This window comes from Dipodomys merriami, unplaced genomic scaffold (genome assembly GCF_024711535.1).
Source record: "Dipodomys merriami isolate MVZ:Mamm:240054 unplaced genomic scaffold, mDipMer1.0.p SCAF_12, whole genome shotgun sequence".
In the NCBI taxonomy this organism is placed as follows: domain Eukaryota; kingdom Metazoa; phylum Chordata; class Mammalia; order Rodentia; family Heteromyidae; genus Dipodomys; species Dipodomys merriami.
The window spans coordinates 46,921,373-46,935,700 of record NW_027202493.1 but is presented as its reverse complement, the minus strand read 5'-3'; the positions used below and the strand labels follow the sequence as shown (position 1 = coordinate 46,935,700).

General features: G+C 64.8%; 2 protein-coding genes across 2 annotated transcripts in view; one reads left to right on the top strand and one right to left on the bottom strand.

Moving 5' to 3' along the window:
* The first annotated feature begins 616 nt into the window (after nucleotides 1–616).
* Myom2 (myomesin 2) overlaps nucleotides 617–14,328 on the top strand; it is a 60,282-nt gene continuing 46,570 nt past the window's right edge. Inside the window, exons 1-6 of the mRNA XM_070016829.1 lie at nucleotides 617–776; nucleotides 6,176–6,298; nucleotides 7,205–7,360; nucleotides 9,483–9,621; nucleotides 9,713–9,870; nucleotides 11,753–11,845. Of these exons, the coding sequence (XP_069872930.1) occupies nucleotides 6,192–6,298; nucleotides 7,205–7,360; nucleotides 9,483–9,621; nucleotides 9,713–9,870; nucleotides 11,753–11,845 (653 nt within the window). The 5' untranslated portion in view covers nucleotides 617–776; nucleotides 6,176–6,191. The remainder of the gene's footprint in view (nucleotides 777–6,175; nucleotides 6,299–7,204; nucleotides 7,361–9,482; nucleotides 9,622–9,712; nucleotides 9,871–11,752; nucleotides 11,846–14,328) is intronic.
* LOC138823103 (basic proline-rich protein-like) lies at nucleotides 7,365–9,152 on the bottom strand (the record flags this gene model as incomplete). The annotated part of the gene is made up of 3 exons (XM_070016035.1): nucleotides 9,147–9,152; nucleotides 8,513–9,054; nucleotides 7,365–8,415 (listed from the first exon to the last, which is right to left on the bottom strand). Coding segments are annotated over exons 1-3 (1,599 nt in total), but the record flags the coding sequence as incomplete, so codon positions are not given.

The following is a 14,328-nucleotide window of genomic DNA, read 5'->3' as shown; positions in this document are numbered from 1 at the left end:
ACGCTGTGCTGAAAGACGGACACCTGTGGCCAGCCCTGCGGGGTGCGGGTCGCAGACAGGCTGTGGCTGGAGACGAGACCCGTGTGTCCAGCAGGCCAGCTCTCGGACGGCAGTGGGCAGTTCCTGCCGAATGAGACAGAGGAGTGTCTGAAGTGTGCACGCCTGCCATCATTCACACCCAGGCACTGCACGGGGCCACCATCTCCCCCTCTGAGGCTGAGGCTGCAGGCGTCCTGAGATAGAACAGCCATGTGGCACAGCGGTCATCAAGGCCCAGGGCCGGCGAAAGTTCCATCCCAAGAGCCAGCGCTGGGTCCAGGGACTCTCAGTGTGAAAACTGGGTCTGAAGCTGGAGTGGCACCGTGTGTGTGTGTGTGTGTGTGTGTGTGTGTGTGTGTGTGTGTGTGTGTGTGTGTGTGTGTGTGAGTGTGTGTGGTGGAATGTCAGTGCCCCGCCTTGTCTTCCGGGCAGCAGCTGAACTGGGGAAGAGCCAGGTTCCTAGGGCTCAGCACGACCCTCTTCACTTCCTAATTTGATCCGCCGCCCTCCCTCTTCCCTGCATGTGGTGTTTCTGCTCTGGAGGCGGCTGGTGATTTATGATGCAGGTATGGGTGTGGGAGAGGAGTCCTGTGTCTAAATATAGCATCTCCTCGGGCCATAAATGGGAAGGAAGGACGGGCCCTTTGGAGGAAGAAATTAGCTGTGCCGTGCTCAGTGAGAGCTAGGAGCTGGCGACCGTGGACGGAGCTGCTGGCCCTCCCGCACACTCCTGTGTGGTGAGTGTCTCCCCCCTGCCCTCTGTGGCTTTGCTGGGAAAGGTGTGCAAAGCTGGTGGCACTGTGCTGTGGGCCGGGCTCAGGGTGAAGCGTCCCACCTGCTCGCTGTGGGCACATCTGACTGCAGGCAGAGGGGATGACTCCACCGGGCCTGGGCTCCGTGCTCACTCACTGCACCGTGTCAACCCCCCCTGCCCCGTCCCCTCGCAGGGCCTCGGGTGCCCTGGGCTCCCTGCTCACTCACTGCACCGTGTCACCCCTCCCGTCCCCTCGCAGGGCCTCGGGTGCCCTGGGCTCCGTGCTCACTCACTGCACCGTGTCACCCCTCCCGTCCCCTCGCAGGGCCTCGGGTGCCCTGGACGCATCCACCGTCGGAGGATGGACGCTGTTGCGGGCTCTGGGGCGTCAGAAACGCAAGGGAGGAGAAGGAAGACCCTAAGAGGGGAAACACCAAAATGAGGGTGTTTTTTAGAGGAGGAAAGAGAAAGAAAGCAGAGCCGTTTAGCCTAGACCTGGGCGATGGGGAAGAAAGAATTCCTCGGGGCAGGAGTCTCTCGCGTTGGCTGGAGAGCAGTGTCCTCCGAGTGGGGTCGTGTGGCGGAGCTGGCGGTCCCCACAGGGCGTCCTGGGGAGAGGGGGCTGCCAGGCGATGAGTGGGGCCGACGGCCGCGCTGTGGGGCCAGGCTGTTTGCCGAGGGTCAGCAGCGAGGGGGTTAGACGCACCTGCCCTTCCCTTCCTCCTGCCCCATGTGCTTTCCTTACCAGCAGGAGGAAAGCAGGGGTCACAGAGCACATGGAGAGAAGACCCCTTCAAGGAGTTGCTTACTGAACTGCTAAGACCAAGTCTCGGGAGCCGGGGCGTCATGATGCTGGGGCCAGGCCGAGCCCGTGTGGGGCATCTCTGCCTGTGGCTGGGTGGGCGCTGGGGTCTGGCATTTCTGGCTGTATTAATGACAGGCCTGAGCAAAATCTGGGGTAAGCTACAAAGTGCTCTGGCGGGTTGCTAGAATATTCCCAACCCATGGGTTGGGAACATGAGTGCCTGTTCTCCTTAAGACAGTGGGGTGATTTGAGACAGTACAGTGACCAGGCTCTGGATTGGTGAAGCGCAGAGGCTCTGGCTGGAGCTACGGTGACCAGGCTCTGGATTGGTGAAGCGCAGAGGCTCTGGCTGGAGCTACGGTGACCAGGCTCTGGATTGGTGAAGCTCAGAGGCTCTGGCTGGAGCTACGGTGACCAGGCTCTGGATTGGTGAAGCGCAGAGGCTCTGGCTGGCTGGAGGGTTTGTCCCAGTGGGGTGCTGGCTGTGATCATTTTTCCTTCTGACACCAGCCGAGCTTTAGGTCAGGTGAGCCAGGCGCCTTGGCCTCTCAGGCGACCGTGGAAAAGCACAGGAGGTTTGGCCTCCAGAAACCAGGCATCCAGGGTGCTGGGCTCACCGCCGAAGCCCTGTGGAAGCTGGTTTTGTGTTCAGTCGTTTCATTTGGTGCACAGTGGCTTCTTCAGAGGGAAGCCTGCGGGCAGATAGTTCCCAGAGCCAAGGAGTCAGGAGGGCTCTGCGTCTGTGTGAACCCAGGCTTTGCCGCCTGCAGGGCAGGGGTGAAGCTCTTCCGCTCACCCCGCCCCCACACCATGCGCCTGCCGAGACACGGACGTGTGTGCCCGCATCAGCAATTGCAGTAGATCGAGTACATGCGTTGAGCTTGAGTTCTGGGTTGCTTTTGAAGGTGTGCATTCATCATGAAGGGTTTCTCTGCCGTGTTTTCATAATGTAGATGTCCTGTGATCAGTGTGGCCCCGGGCTTTTCCTTTTCCCCACGGCCCCCCCGTCTGACAGTCGGTGGACTTCACCGTGTCTGCCTCACAGACCCTCTGAACTTGAAATGTCTGTGGGAAGCGAGGCGGTGCTGGGGACGGGAGGAGTTCCCAGCGTGCTTTGCAGCCCCTCGGCCTGGCTCGAGTTTCTGCTGGCATCAGATTCCCCAAGTGTGTTGGAGCCCTGGGGCCTGGCCGCAGGGCCGGGAGGTGCAGCGCCCTCAGGAACAGTTGGCCCGGGCTCTGCCCAGGCCTGCAACTTATAGACAGGTCCACGCTGAGCAGAGGTAACATGCTTCTGGAAGGTTCCAGGGCCTCAGCTGGGGCAGAAGTCCAATCTTGGTCAAGAGGTCTGACTCACGAGGGGCTGTGGAGTGATGGGTGGTGGCCGACTGCGGGGGTGCGTGTGGCTTCCTGATCTGTGGCGGGCTGTCCTGTCATTGCCAGGGGGAGCAGGGGTCGGGGAGCAGGGGTCGGGCTTCTCACTGCCCTGAGCCAGGGGCCCCGCGGTTCCTGGGCTCGTCTGGCCGGCCCGTTCGGTGCTCCACACTGGGTTGGGACGGTCAGGGGCGCGGTGTGCTGGTGGTGACCGGCAGAGAGCCTCTGCGGCCGGGGGGTGACGGCCTCGCTGGGTTTCATGGGGAGCGGAGCGGGGTGCGGGTGGCGTGTGGACCCCACCGCTGTGGGGGAGCCTGCCCGTCAGCGGGGACCGGGACACATGTGCACGGCAGATGTCGCGCCTCTGACCACAGGGCCGGCGTGCGCTCCTGAGCCATAGCGTTTGCGGACAGCCCCCAGCAGCGTGTCGGGAGGCCAGGGATACCCGAGGGGCGTTTTGTGGGTGGCGTGGGGAAGCACATTCCAGACTAGTAACCTCCCCACACATCCGCGGCCCAACAAAAATCACAGATGTAACAGAGGAGTAGCAGCACTGACGGCGTGTTACATGTGAGCACCGGCACTGACGGCGCGTCCCGCGTGAGCACCGGCACTGACGGCGCGTCCCGCGTGAGCACCGGCACTGATGGAGAGGTGCCGCTGCGAGCCTCTGCCCCCCTCACCCTGCAGCAGGCCCACGGGGAAGTGTCTGCCTGGTGAAACACCTCCTGGATGCTAGACTGTCTTACTGCTCAGCACGCACACATGTGACACACACGACACACATGACACACATGACATGCAACACCCCATGATGCACCACACAATGGCACAGCATACATGACACACACGATAACCCCACCACACACATGACACATGGCACAGGGCATACCGTGAGACACGTGACACATGACACTCCACCGCACACGCCACGCCACAACACACGACACACGACAACACACATGACAGATGACACAACATACAACACCCACTGCACACGACACACAACAACACACATGACACATGACAACACACATGACAGATGACACAGCACAGGACATGACACACAACATACTACATGACATGATACATACGACACTCAACACATGACACGACTCATGACTCAACACGGCATGACACACGTGGCATGACATGACACATGGCACACTGCATGATGCTTCACAATACATGCCACATGACACACATGACACCCTGCGACACATGGCACTGCACATGATGCACTGCATGGCACATGACACGGATGACACTCCACAACTCAGGACACTTCACACAGGACACACTACACACATGGCACCCCACAACACGCATGACACGGGTGACACACATGACAGAAGAGGTGGAGCTGTGGCCTGGTGGGGCCTCCGCGGTCCCTCGTGGGGCCAGGTCCTCCCTCTGCAGAGCGACCTTCACAGCCGAGGGACAGGGCGCCTGCTTCTGTGCCGGGCGCAGTGCTCCGTGTGGAGGCGCGGGGGGTGCGGTCTCTGGGCCGGGAGGTCCCAGACGCCTGGGCCACGCGGCACTGACCCCGAGTGCGGCCGGGCCGCCAGACACCGCCCGCGCTCGCGTCCGATGCCCCCGCGGTGCGGGTGGAGGCCGCGCGTGTGTCTCTAGCTGTGTCCTGACCCTTCTGTCTCCGTGGTGCTGGGACTTCGGGGCCTCCCAGGGCTGGCGGCTGGTGCCCGCTAACCTTCGGGCGGCCCTGTGTGGGGCCGGCCTGTGTCTGACTTACCAGTAGGCTGGGGTTTGGTGAATCCCCAACTTTCCAGCTCTGAGACTCTATTTAGAAACTACGGACTGAACAAGGTCACGAGGCCTGTCCTGCTTGAAAGGTACAACTTGGCAGGGCTCCTTCCCGTTCTGTCAGTGCTTGGGTTTGGACTCGGGGCGAGGTGGGTGCTCTGCTCCTGGGGCCCCCCACAGCCCCGCCCTTCACCGCCTGTGCTTTTCGCCTGGATCAGCCCGTGATCCTCCAAAGCTGGAATTGCAGGCCTGAGCCACCACAGCCATCTGTGGTTCGGTGGGCTGTTGAACAGTCCAGTTGTTTGAACAAGGACTGCAAGGGAAGTGAGCAAGGCCTGGACTCCCTCCCCTCCTCCCTCCCCCTGACCCTCTCCCCCGTCCCTCCTGGGTGCTGGGCCCGGGCTGTGCCCAGGCCTTGGCCTAAGACTTCTCTGGATCTGGACAATTTGAACACTAAAGACCCACGGGCTCAGGTTCGGAGGCTCCTTTGGGTCTTACCCGGGAGGCCGCCTCCTTGTAGAGGTGACAGATGGGGAGGGAGCTGGGCTGGTGTACTGGTGCTGGGCACAGGGGCCGCGTGTTATACACATGCTACCGATTTCCAGGGACAAGGAGGGCCGTCTGCACTTTCTTGTCTTGGGAGAATTTCACCAGACGGCGTATTTCCCCGTATCCATGCTGTGTGTGCGGCGTGACGCCACGCTCCTGCCCATCCCTCCTCCACCGGGGCCCGGGGTCGATGAGCTGACGTCTTCACCAGCCCTGGAACAGACCTGAGGCCCTTGTGTGTGAGGTCCACCGTCCCGCCCTACTGTCCACACCTCCTCCTCCTCGGCCTCTCAAATGTCCTGCGGTCTGGGCTGCTCTGGATGCCCTCTCCCCTAATTTCCAGGGCCTTCTCTGTCTTGCGTTGCCTGTGGCTCTTATCAGACCCTCGCTTGCATTTCAGCTCTCCCCTGACTTCCCGAATCTGTGCTGTGATTATTTTTACCCTCCCTGTCACCTTGTTTTCCCATAGCCACGGACCCACTGGGAAGGCACGTTCTGTAAATACCAGTGAGCTCACTACTAAATGGAGCACATAGCCCAATGTTCTGAATTTTATGGAAGCAACCAAAAGAGGAAATTGGGTCCAGGCAAATTGGCAGGCTTCCCAACTCCCCGCTGGAATGATCTGCATGAATGGAATTTCTCTCCTTCCTCTTCCCTGGTTCATGAGGTCATCAGCTAATCAGCGAGGTTTCCTGTGCGACAGCCAGTGCAGGTGTGCGGCAGAGTGTGCTGAGCCCGGCTGGCAAGGGCGCTCACACCTCCCTCTCTTTAGGAGGGCGTTCACACCTCTCTCTTTAGAACAAGGGTGCTTACATCTCTCCCTCTTTTTAGAACGAGGGGCCTCACACCTCTCTCTTTAGAAGGAGGGCCCTCACACCTCTCCCTCTCCTTAGAACGAACGCCGCTGCGATGTCTCTGGTGGCGCTGCCCTTCTACCAGAAGAGACACAAGCACTTCGACCAGTCGTACCGCAGCATTCAGACGCGATACCTCCTGAATGAGTACGCCTCCAGGAAGTAAGTGGTGTGCGCAGGTCCTCAGGGGCCTGCCTCTGACATCTGTCTCAGCAGCGGTCCGCCTGGCCGCAGGGGCCCTGGCTTGTGTGGAGCTGGGAGCTGGGCCGGCCCGCCGCGTGGCCTGCCCGCTGCAGGGTCCCGGGGGCCTGGCTCTGGCGGCAGAAGTGGAGGAGGGCATCCCTGAGTTTTCTTACGCATGGCAATGAGCACAGCAGTGCTGGGATCGGGCAGCAATGCGAAGAGACGGAATCAGCGCTGTGATCACGATAGCGTGTCCGAGACACGGCTGTGGCACGCGGACGTGTCACCTTGAGACGCAGCTGTGTCAGCCCCTGCTGGTGCTCCTGGCACACGTCCCCGCTGGCGGGGCCTCGTGCCGGCTCACACATCGGGCACTTTCTTGGCTGATTAGACGGCCGTGAGAGGAAGGGGGCGGCCTCTGGCCTCTGTCCTCCGCCCGGGGCCTGCTGCATGTCGCCAGCACCTTATATTTAGACATGCCCTGGCACGCATGTCGGTGCCGGCCCTTACAACAAGCACCGCCAAGCATTTGCAGCCCGTCCCCGTGGCTCGGGGTGGAGATTCCTTGGTTTATATATAATCGTGGCTTTGAGCCAGGCAGGACGCTGTCAAGCCTGCGGGCGGGAGGCCGGAGCCCTCCAGAGTGCAGGGGACAGGAGGGGACGCATGCCGGGGGGAGGGGGAGCGGGCGTGTCCACACGTGTGTGCCTGCAAGCACCTGTGGGCGTGCGTGTACATGCGTCGGGACCTGTGTGTGGTGGTGTCCCAGGCACCGGCGCGTCTGTCCGTGGGCACGCGCAGGCCAGTGCCTGAGTTCACGTGTGTCACGGTGCTGGGGCGCACCGAGGCCGTTTCTGATCCGTCTAATTACGTTCACGCTTCCAGGCGCGCGTCCTCCCAGGCGTCCGCCCAGAGCTCCCTCCAGCAGCGGTCATCGGCACAGGGCGCGTCCAGCCGGTCCTCTGCCCGGGGGGCCACCTGCCAGCTCTGTGCGAAGCCGGTGAGCGCGTCAGAAGAGGAGGAACGGGAGCATGAGCACAGGTGACCGCAGCCGACACAGCGGGCTGCGGCTGGGGAGGGGTGCGGAGGGCGGGGCGGGCTGCGGCTGGGGAGGGGTGCGGAGGGCGGAGCGGGCTGCGGCTGGGGAGGGGTGCGGAGGCTGGGGCCGGGCTGCGGCTGGGGAGGGGGTGCGGAGGGCGGAGCGGGCTGCGGCTGGGGAGGGGTGCGGAGGGCGGGGCGGGCTGCGGCTGGGGAGGGGTGCGGAGGGCGGAGCGGGCTGCGGCTGGGGAGGGGTGCGGAGGGCGGGGCCGGGCTGTGGCTGGGGAGGGGTGCGGAGGGCGGAGCGGGCTGCGGCTGGGGAGGGGTGCGGAGGGCGGGGCCGGGCTGTGGCTGGGGAGGGGTGCGGAGGGTGGGGCGGGCTGCGGCTGGGGAGGGGTGCGGAGGGCGGAGCGGGCTGCGGCTGGGGAGGGGTGCGGAGGGCGGGGCCGGGCTGTGGCTGGGGAGGGGTGCGGAGGGTGGGGCGGGCTGCGGCTGGGGAGGGGTGCGGAGGGCGGAGCGGGCTGCGGCTGGGGAGGGGTGCGGAGGGCGGGGCCGGGCTGTGGCTGGGGAGGGGTGCGGAGGGCGGAGCGGGCTGCGGCTGGGGAGGGGTGCGGAGGGCGGGGCGGGCTGCGGCTGGGGAGGGGTGCGGAGGGCGGGGCCGGGCTGCGGCTGGGGAGGGGTGCGGAGGGCGGAGCGGGCTGCGGCTGGGGAGGGGTGCGGAGGGCGGGGCCGGGCTGTGGCTGGGGAGGGGTGCGGAGGGTGGGGCGGGCTGCGGCTGGGGAGGGGTGCGGAGGGCGGAGCGGGCTGCGGCTGGGGAGGGGTGCGGAGGGCGGGGCCGGGCTGTGGCTGGGGAGGGGTGCGGAGGGCGGAGCGGGCTGCGGCTGGGGAGGGGTGCGGAGGGCGGGGCGGGCTGCGGCTGGGGAGGGGTGCGGAGGGCGGGGCCGGGCTGCGGCTGGGGAGGGGTGCGGAGGGCGGAGCGGGCTGCGGCTGGGGAGGGGTGCGGAGGCCGGGGCTGGGCTGCGGCTGGGGAGGGGTGCGGAGGCCGGAGCGGGCTGCGGCTGGGGAGGGGGTGCGGAGGGCGGAGTGGGCTGTGGCTGGGGAGGGGTGCGGAGGGCGGGGCGGGCTGCGGCTGGGGAGGGGTGCGGAGGGCAGGGCGGGCTGCGGCTGGGGAGGGGTGCGGAGGGCGGAGTGGGCTGCGGCTGGGGAGGGGTGCGGAGGCCAGGGCCGGGCTGCGGCTGGGGAGGGGTGCAGAGGCCGGGGCCGGGCTGCGGCTGGGGAGGGGTGCGGAGGCCGGGGCCGGGCTGCGGCTGGGGAGGGGGTGCGGAGGGCGGAGCGGGCTGCGGCTGGGGAGGGGTGCGGAGGGCGGGGCGGGCTGCGGCTGGGGAGGGGTGCGGAGGGCGGGGCGGGCTGCGGCTGGGGAGGGGTGCGGAGGCCGGGGCCAGGCTGCGGCTGGGGAGGGGTGCGGAGGGCGGAGCGGGCTGCGGCTGGGGAGGGGTGCGGAGGGCGGAGCGGGCTGCGGCTGGGGAGGGGTGCGGAGGGCGGAGCGGGCTGCGGCTGGGGAGGGGTGCGGAGGGCGGAGCGGGCTGCGGCTGGGGAGGGGTGCGGAGGCCGGGGCAGGGCTGCGGCTGGGGAGGGGTGCGGAGGGCGGAGCGGGCTGCGGCTGGGGAGGGGGTGCGGAGGGCGGGGCCAGGCTGCGGCTGGGGAGAACAGTGCCCCTGGGTTGTGGATAGGAGCAAGGTCAAGACCCGAGAGGCAGCCAGGACTCAGCAGCTGCCTGGTGGAGCAGGGCCGTCATGCCTTACACGTGCGCGGGGTCGGGCGGTAAGAGACGGATTAACAGCGGTGTCAGGCCCCAAATTATCCCCAGGTGGCTCTGCACATGCCAGGGCCGCGGCTCCCCCACAGTGCTCCCCCACAGTGCTCCCCTGGCCGCTGCGATGGTGCCTGTCACTGCCAAGGACACAGAGCACTCCTGTCCCGTCTTGTGTGGCACTAACACGTCAACGAACGGCTCTCAGGAAAGAAAAGGATAACAATGGGCAGACGTAGAACTCCTGGAAGCCCTGTCGGGGCCACGCGGTCTGGTCCCCTGCCCGAGACCAACGCCGCTCCTGGGTTCCCGCAGGTACCACTCCCAGGCCGCTGCGTACGGCGAGGCCAAGAGGCAGCGCTTCCTGGGAGAGCTGGCGCAGCTGGGGGAGAGTGTGCAGCGGGCCCGCTCTCAGGCCCGCACCGCGCTGGATCAGTGCTCTTTGCAGCACTCGGTAGGAGCCTGTGCCTGGGAGGGGGCGCCGGGATGCGCGGCTGGCGCAGGCCCCGCCACGTGATCGTGACCGCTCTGGCTTCTTGTGGCAGGTAGGGGACAGGCTGGAGTGGGAGAGACACGCCTTGGAGGAGCGGATGAGCAGGGCCCCGGAGATCCTGGTGCGGCTGCGCTCCCACACCGTCTGGGAGAAGATGTCTGTGAGGCTCTGCTTCACCGTGCAGGGCTTCCCCACGCCCGTGGTGCAGTGGTGAGGCGGGGCGCGGGGTGCGGGGCGCGGGGTGGGGGGCGCGGGGTGGGGGGCGCGGGGTGGGGGGTGCGGGGTGGGGGGCGCGGGGTGGGGGGTGCGGGGTGGGGGGCGCGGGGTGCGGGGCGCGGGGTGGGGGGCGCGGGGCGCGGGGCGCGGGGTGGGGGGCGCGGGGCGCGGGGTGGGGGGCGCGGGGCGCGGGGTGGGGGGCGTGGGGTGCGGGGCGCGGGGTGGGGGGTGGGGGGCGGGGTGGGGGGTGGGGGGCGCGGGGCGCGGGGCGGGGTGGGGGGTGGGGGGCGCGGGGTGGGGGGCGCGGGGCGCGGGGTGGGGGGCGCGGGGTGGGGGGCGCGGGGTGGGGGGCGCGGGGTGGGGGGCGCGGGGCACGGGGTGGGGGGCGCGGGGTGCGGGGTGGGGGGCGTGGGGCGCGGGGTGGGGGGCGCGGGGTGCGGGGTGGGGGGCGCGGGGCGCGGGGTGGGGGGCGTGGGGCGCGGGGTGGGGGGTGCAGGGTTGGGGGTGCGGGGTGGGGGTGCGGGGTGGGGGTGCGGGGTGAGGAGTGCAGGGCGCAGGGTGGGGTGCAGGGCGCGGGGCACGGGGTGGGGACGGGGTGTGGGGCGCGGGGTGCGGGGTACGGGGCGCGGGGTGCGGGGTGCGGGGCGTGGGGTGGGGGATGCATGGTGGGGGGCGCGGGGTGGGGGTGCGGGGTGAGGAGTGCAGGGCGCAGGGTGGGGTGCGGGGCGCGGGGCACGGGGTGGGGCACGGGGTGTGGGGCGCGGGGTGCGGGGTACGGGGCGCGGGGTGCGGGGTGCGGGGCGTGGGGTGGGGGATGCATGGTGGGGGGCGCGGGGTGGGGGTGCGGGGTGAGGAGTGCAGGGCGCAGGGTGGGGTGCGGGGCGCGGGGCGCGGGGTGCGGGGTGCGGGGCGGGGGGCGGTGGGCGTGGGGCGCGGGGCGTGGGGCGCGGGCGCGGGGTGCGGGGTGCGGGGTGCAGGGCGGGCGGCGTGGGGTGGGGTCGTCCTGAGGGTCGCTGGGCTCCAAACTTCACGGGGAAATCTCTGCAGAGGACTCGGGAAGTCTCGCTCCCGGCAGTACCCTGCCGTCTTCACGTTCGGGCATCGCTTCACCGGGTTTTGCAGAACAGTTTGCATTTTGTTTAAACATCAGCTCTTTGAGGTGATGTCTGTTTGCGGCATGGCGCGGGTCCATGCGTGGCAGCGCTGCCGATTCCCTGTGAGGCTCACAAGTCTGATTTCGTTATGCGAGAACTCATGGTGATAATTGCGTGTGATAATTACAGAATTAAACCGTCAAGCCCATCTTAAACCAGCGCCTCCTTGTTTCAACACCTGTTGCAGAAATCAGCCACCCTTCGAGACCCGTCTGTCCATCGGTGCTGTCAGGGCCACGTGAGGGCTGAGGCTTGCTCACCCTCAAAGCAGGCTGGGGTGCTGAGTGCGGCCCCACGGGCGGAGCTGTGGGTGCTGGGCACGTCCCCAGGGCGGAGGCTGGTGTCTTGCTGGCCAGGCTCAGTGCGTAGGGGCTGTGGCACTCCAGTGTGTTTGCTTCCACAGCCCCTGATGCACCAGCCTCAGAGCCGGCTAGCACAGCCTCCTATCGACAGAGTGGCAGGGCTTCTGAATTTCCTAAAAGCTCAAGCAGGTGTCTGGAGGGCTTGCTTCAAGACAGGGACTGCCAAGATGGCTTTGACAGTGTAAATGCAGTGTCTTCTTCAAGAACCGCAGGCAGCGTCTCTTGCAGGCTCTGCACCCCTGTGGCTCTGGGAAGGAGAAGGAGAGGAGCCAAGGCTTGTGAGCGGGCAGAAACGGGGCTGTGACAGAGCTGCAAACACAGATCTGCCTTTCAGTGAGAGCACGTGTTTGCTTTGGCCAGGTACAAAGACGGAAGTTTGATCTGCCAGGCAGGAGAGCCGGGCAAGTACAGGATCGAGAGCAACTACGGGGTGCACACACTGGAGATCAACAGGTAAGAGACAGGCGCCGGCCGGGGACAGCAAACCAACAGGACACAGAGCTAGTGCGGGGACACTTGCAGTCTGCACACTAGAGACTGACAGGAAGAGTGAGCGCTCAAGGCCATCCTGGCCTAGGATGGCTCCTGTAATTCTCAGAGGTGCTGCCACATAGACATAAACCACACAGATGCCAACAGACCTGCGGATACCCACACAGACACGGACAGACTCATACCCAGAGAGACAGACAGACAGACTCACACCCAGACAGACACAGACAGACTCACACCCAGACAGACACAGACAGACTCACACCCACACAGACACGGACAGACTCACACCCAGACAGACAGACAGACAGACTCACACCCAGACAGACACAGACAGACTCACACCCAGACAGACAGACAGACAGACTCACACCCAGACAGACAGACAGACAGACTCACACCCAGACACAGACAGACTCACATCCAGACAGACACGGACAGACTCATACCCAGAGAGACAGACACACCCACAAAGATACAGACACAGGCACACACCCAGACAGACACAGACAGACTCATACCCAGAGAGACAGACAGACAGACTCACACCCAGACAGACACAGACACAGGCACACACCCAGACAGACACAGACAGACTCACACCCAGACAGACACGGACAGATTTACACCCAGATAGACACGGATAGAATCATACCCACATGGACACAGACAGACTCACACCCAGACAGACATGGACAGACTCACACCCAGACATGGACAGATTCACACCCAGACAGACAAGGAGAGACTCACACCCAGTCAGACATGGACAGACTCACACCCAGCCAGACATGGACAGACTCACACCCAGTCAGACATGGACAGACTCACACCCACACATACACGGACAGAATCATACCCACATGGACACAGACAGACTCACACCCAGACAGACATGGACAGACTCACACCCAGACACGGACAGACTCACACCCAGACAGACCTGGACAGACTCATACCCACACATACACAGACAGAATCATACCCACACGGACACAGACAGACTCACACCCAGACAGATACAGACAGCCTCACACCCAGACAGACAAGGAGAGACTCACACCCAGACAGACATGGACAGACTCACACCCACACATACACGGACAGACTCACACCCAGACATACACAGACAGAATCATACCCACATGGACACAGACTCACACCCAGACAGACATGGACAGACTCACACCCAGACATGGACAGACTCACACCCAGACAGACAAGGAGAGACTCACACCCAGACAGACATGGACAGACTCACACCCACACATACACGGACAGAATCATACCCACATGGACACAGACAGACTCACACCCAGACAGACACGGACAGACTCACGCCCAGACAACCAGGCTGGAGGGAGGGCTGTGGGATGGACTGGTGGGGTCAGTCCTGGGGCTTGCTTCGCTGTTTGGGGCCCTCGCTGAAGCCAGCCTCCCTCTGGCTTTCCTCCCAGCTTCCTCACTTCCTGCCTCTCTGCCTCCTCCTATGAACTCCCTCTCTTCCCTTGGGCTGGACTCAGGCGTGAGTGGCTCTTTCCCGGGGCTCACCCTGGCAGCCTGGGGGACGGCTGTGGGTGGGTTCTGCAGGCTGGCGTGTATGTGTGCACACGCGCATGTGTGCTTGCGCGCCCCGCAAGTCATAGTTCAGCTCAGCTGTTCATTCTGAAGTGCTGAGCCGGGGTCATCTGACCCGGCTGTGTTTGGGCTGTGGAATGTGCTAGGCTTCCCTGTCCTGGCTGGCAGGTGACATTTGTTCCCATGAATATTCTTTGGCTGATGAAGCTAAATTCTTAAAATGCCACAGCACAAGCTCCCATGGCACTCTGGATTTAAAAATGCATCTGTCACTATTTTATGGGCCCTCGGGCTTTTCTCTTGGGACCAGTGCTGGGAGTCCAGGTTCTTCACCGAGGTCTCCCGCTGCTCCCAGACCTCTTGCAAGAGAGGGTTTAGAGCAGTCTGTCTGGCGTCTTTTCATTTGTGGCACAGCCACTGGCCACTCCTTGCAGACTGGTTTTAGGTAAACTTCTATTTGCGTTTTGGACTTTGATCCTCCTGATCTGATGTGAGCTCTGGGCCGCACTCTGCGTCCTGTATGTGTGCGGCATCCGTGGGAGACACGGCGTGGTGGCGGGGAAAGCTCTCTGAAGCTCCCGGACAGTAGAGAGTTTGACATTTCTCAGGAGGACGGGATAGGGGGATGGGGGGGAGGATCACACAGAGACGTTGGGAGGTTAGAAGTGCCCCATGAAAGTTTGAGACCAAAACTGAGACTGAAGAAATGCCTCTCCTGTTCTGGGAGCCTGCCCAAGCAGAAAGTGAAACCCTGGCGGGTGCCTGCCGCCTGAAGTCAAGGCTGGAGTCGGCCTGGGTTTGCAGCGCTTTCTCTGCGTGGTCTGGGGCAGGTGGACACTCAGAGCGCTGTCTCCACGGCCAGGCGG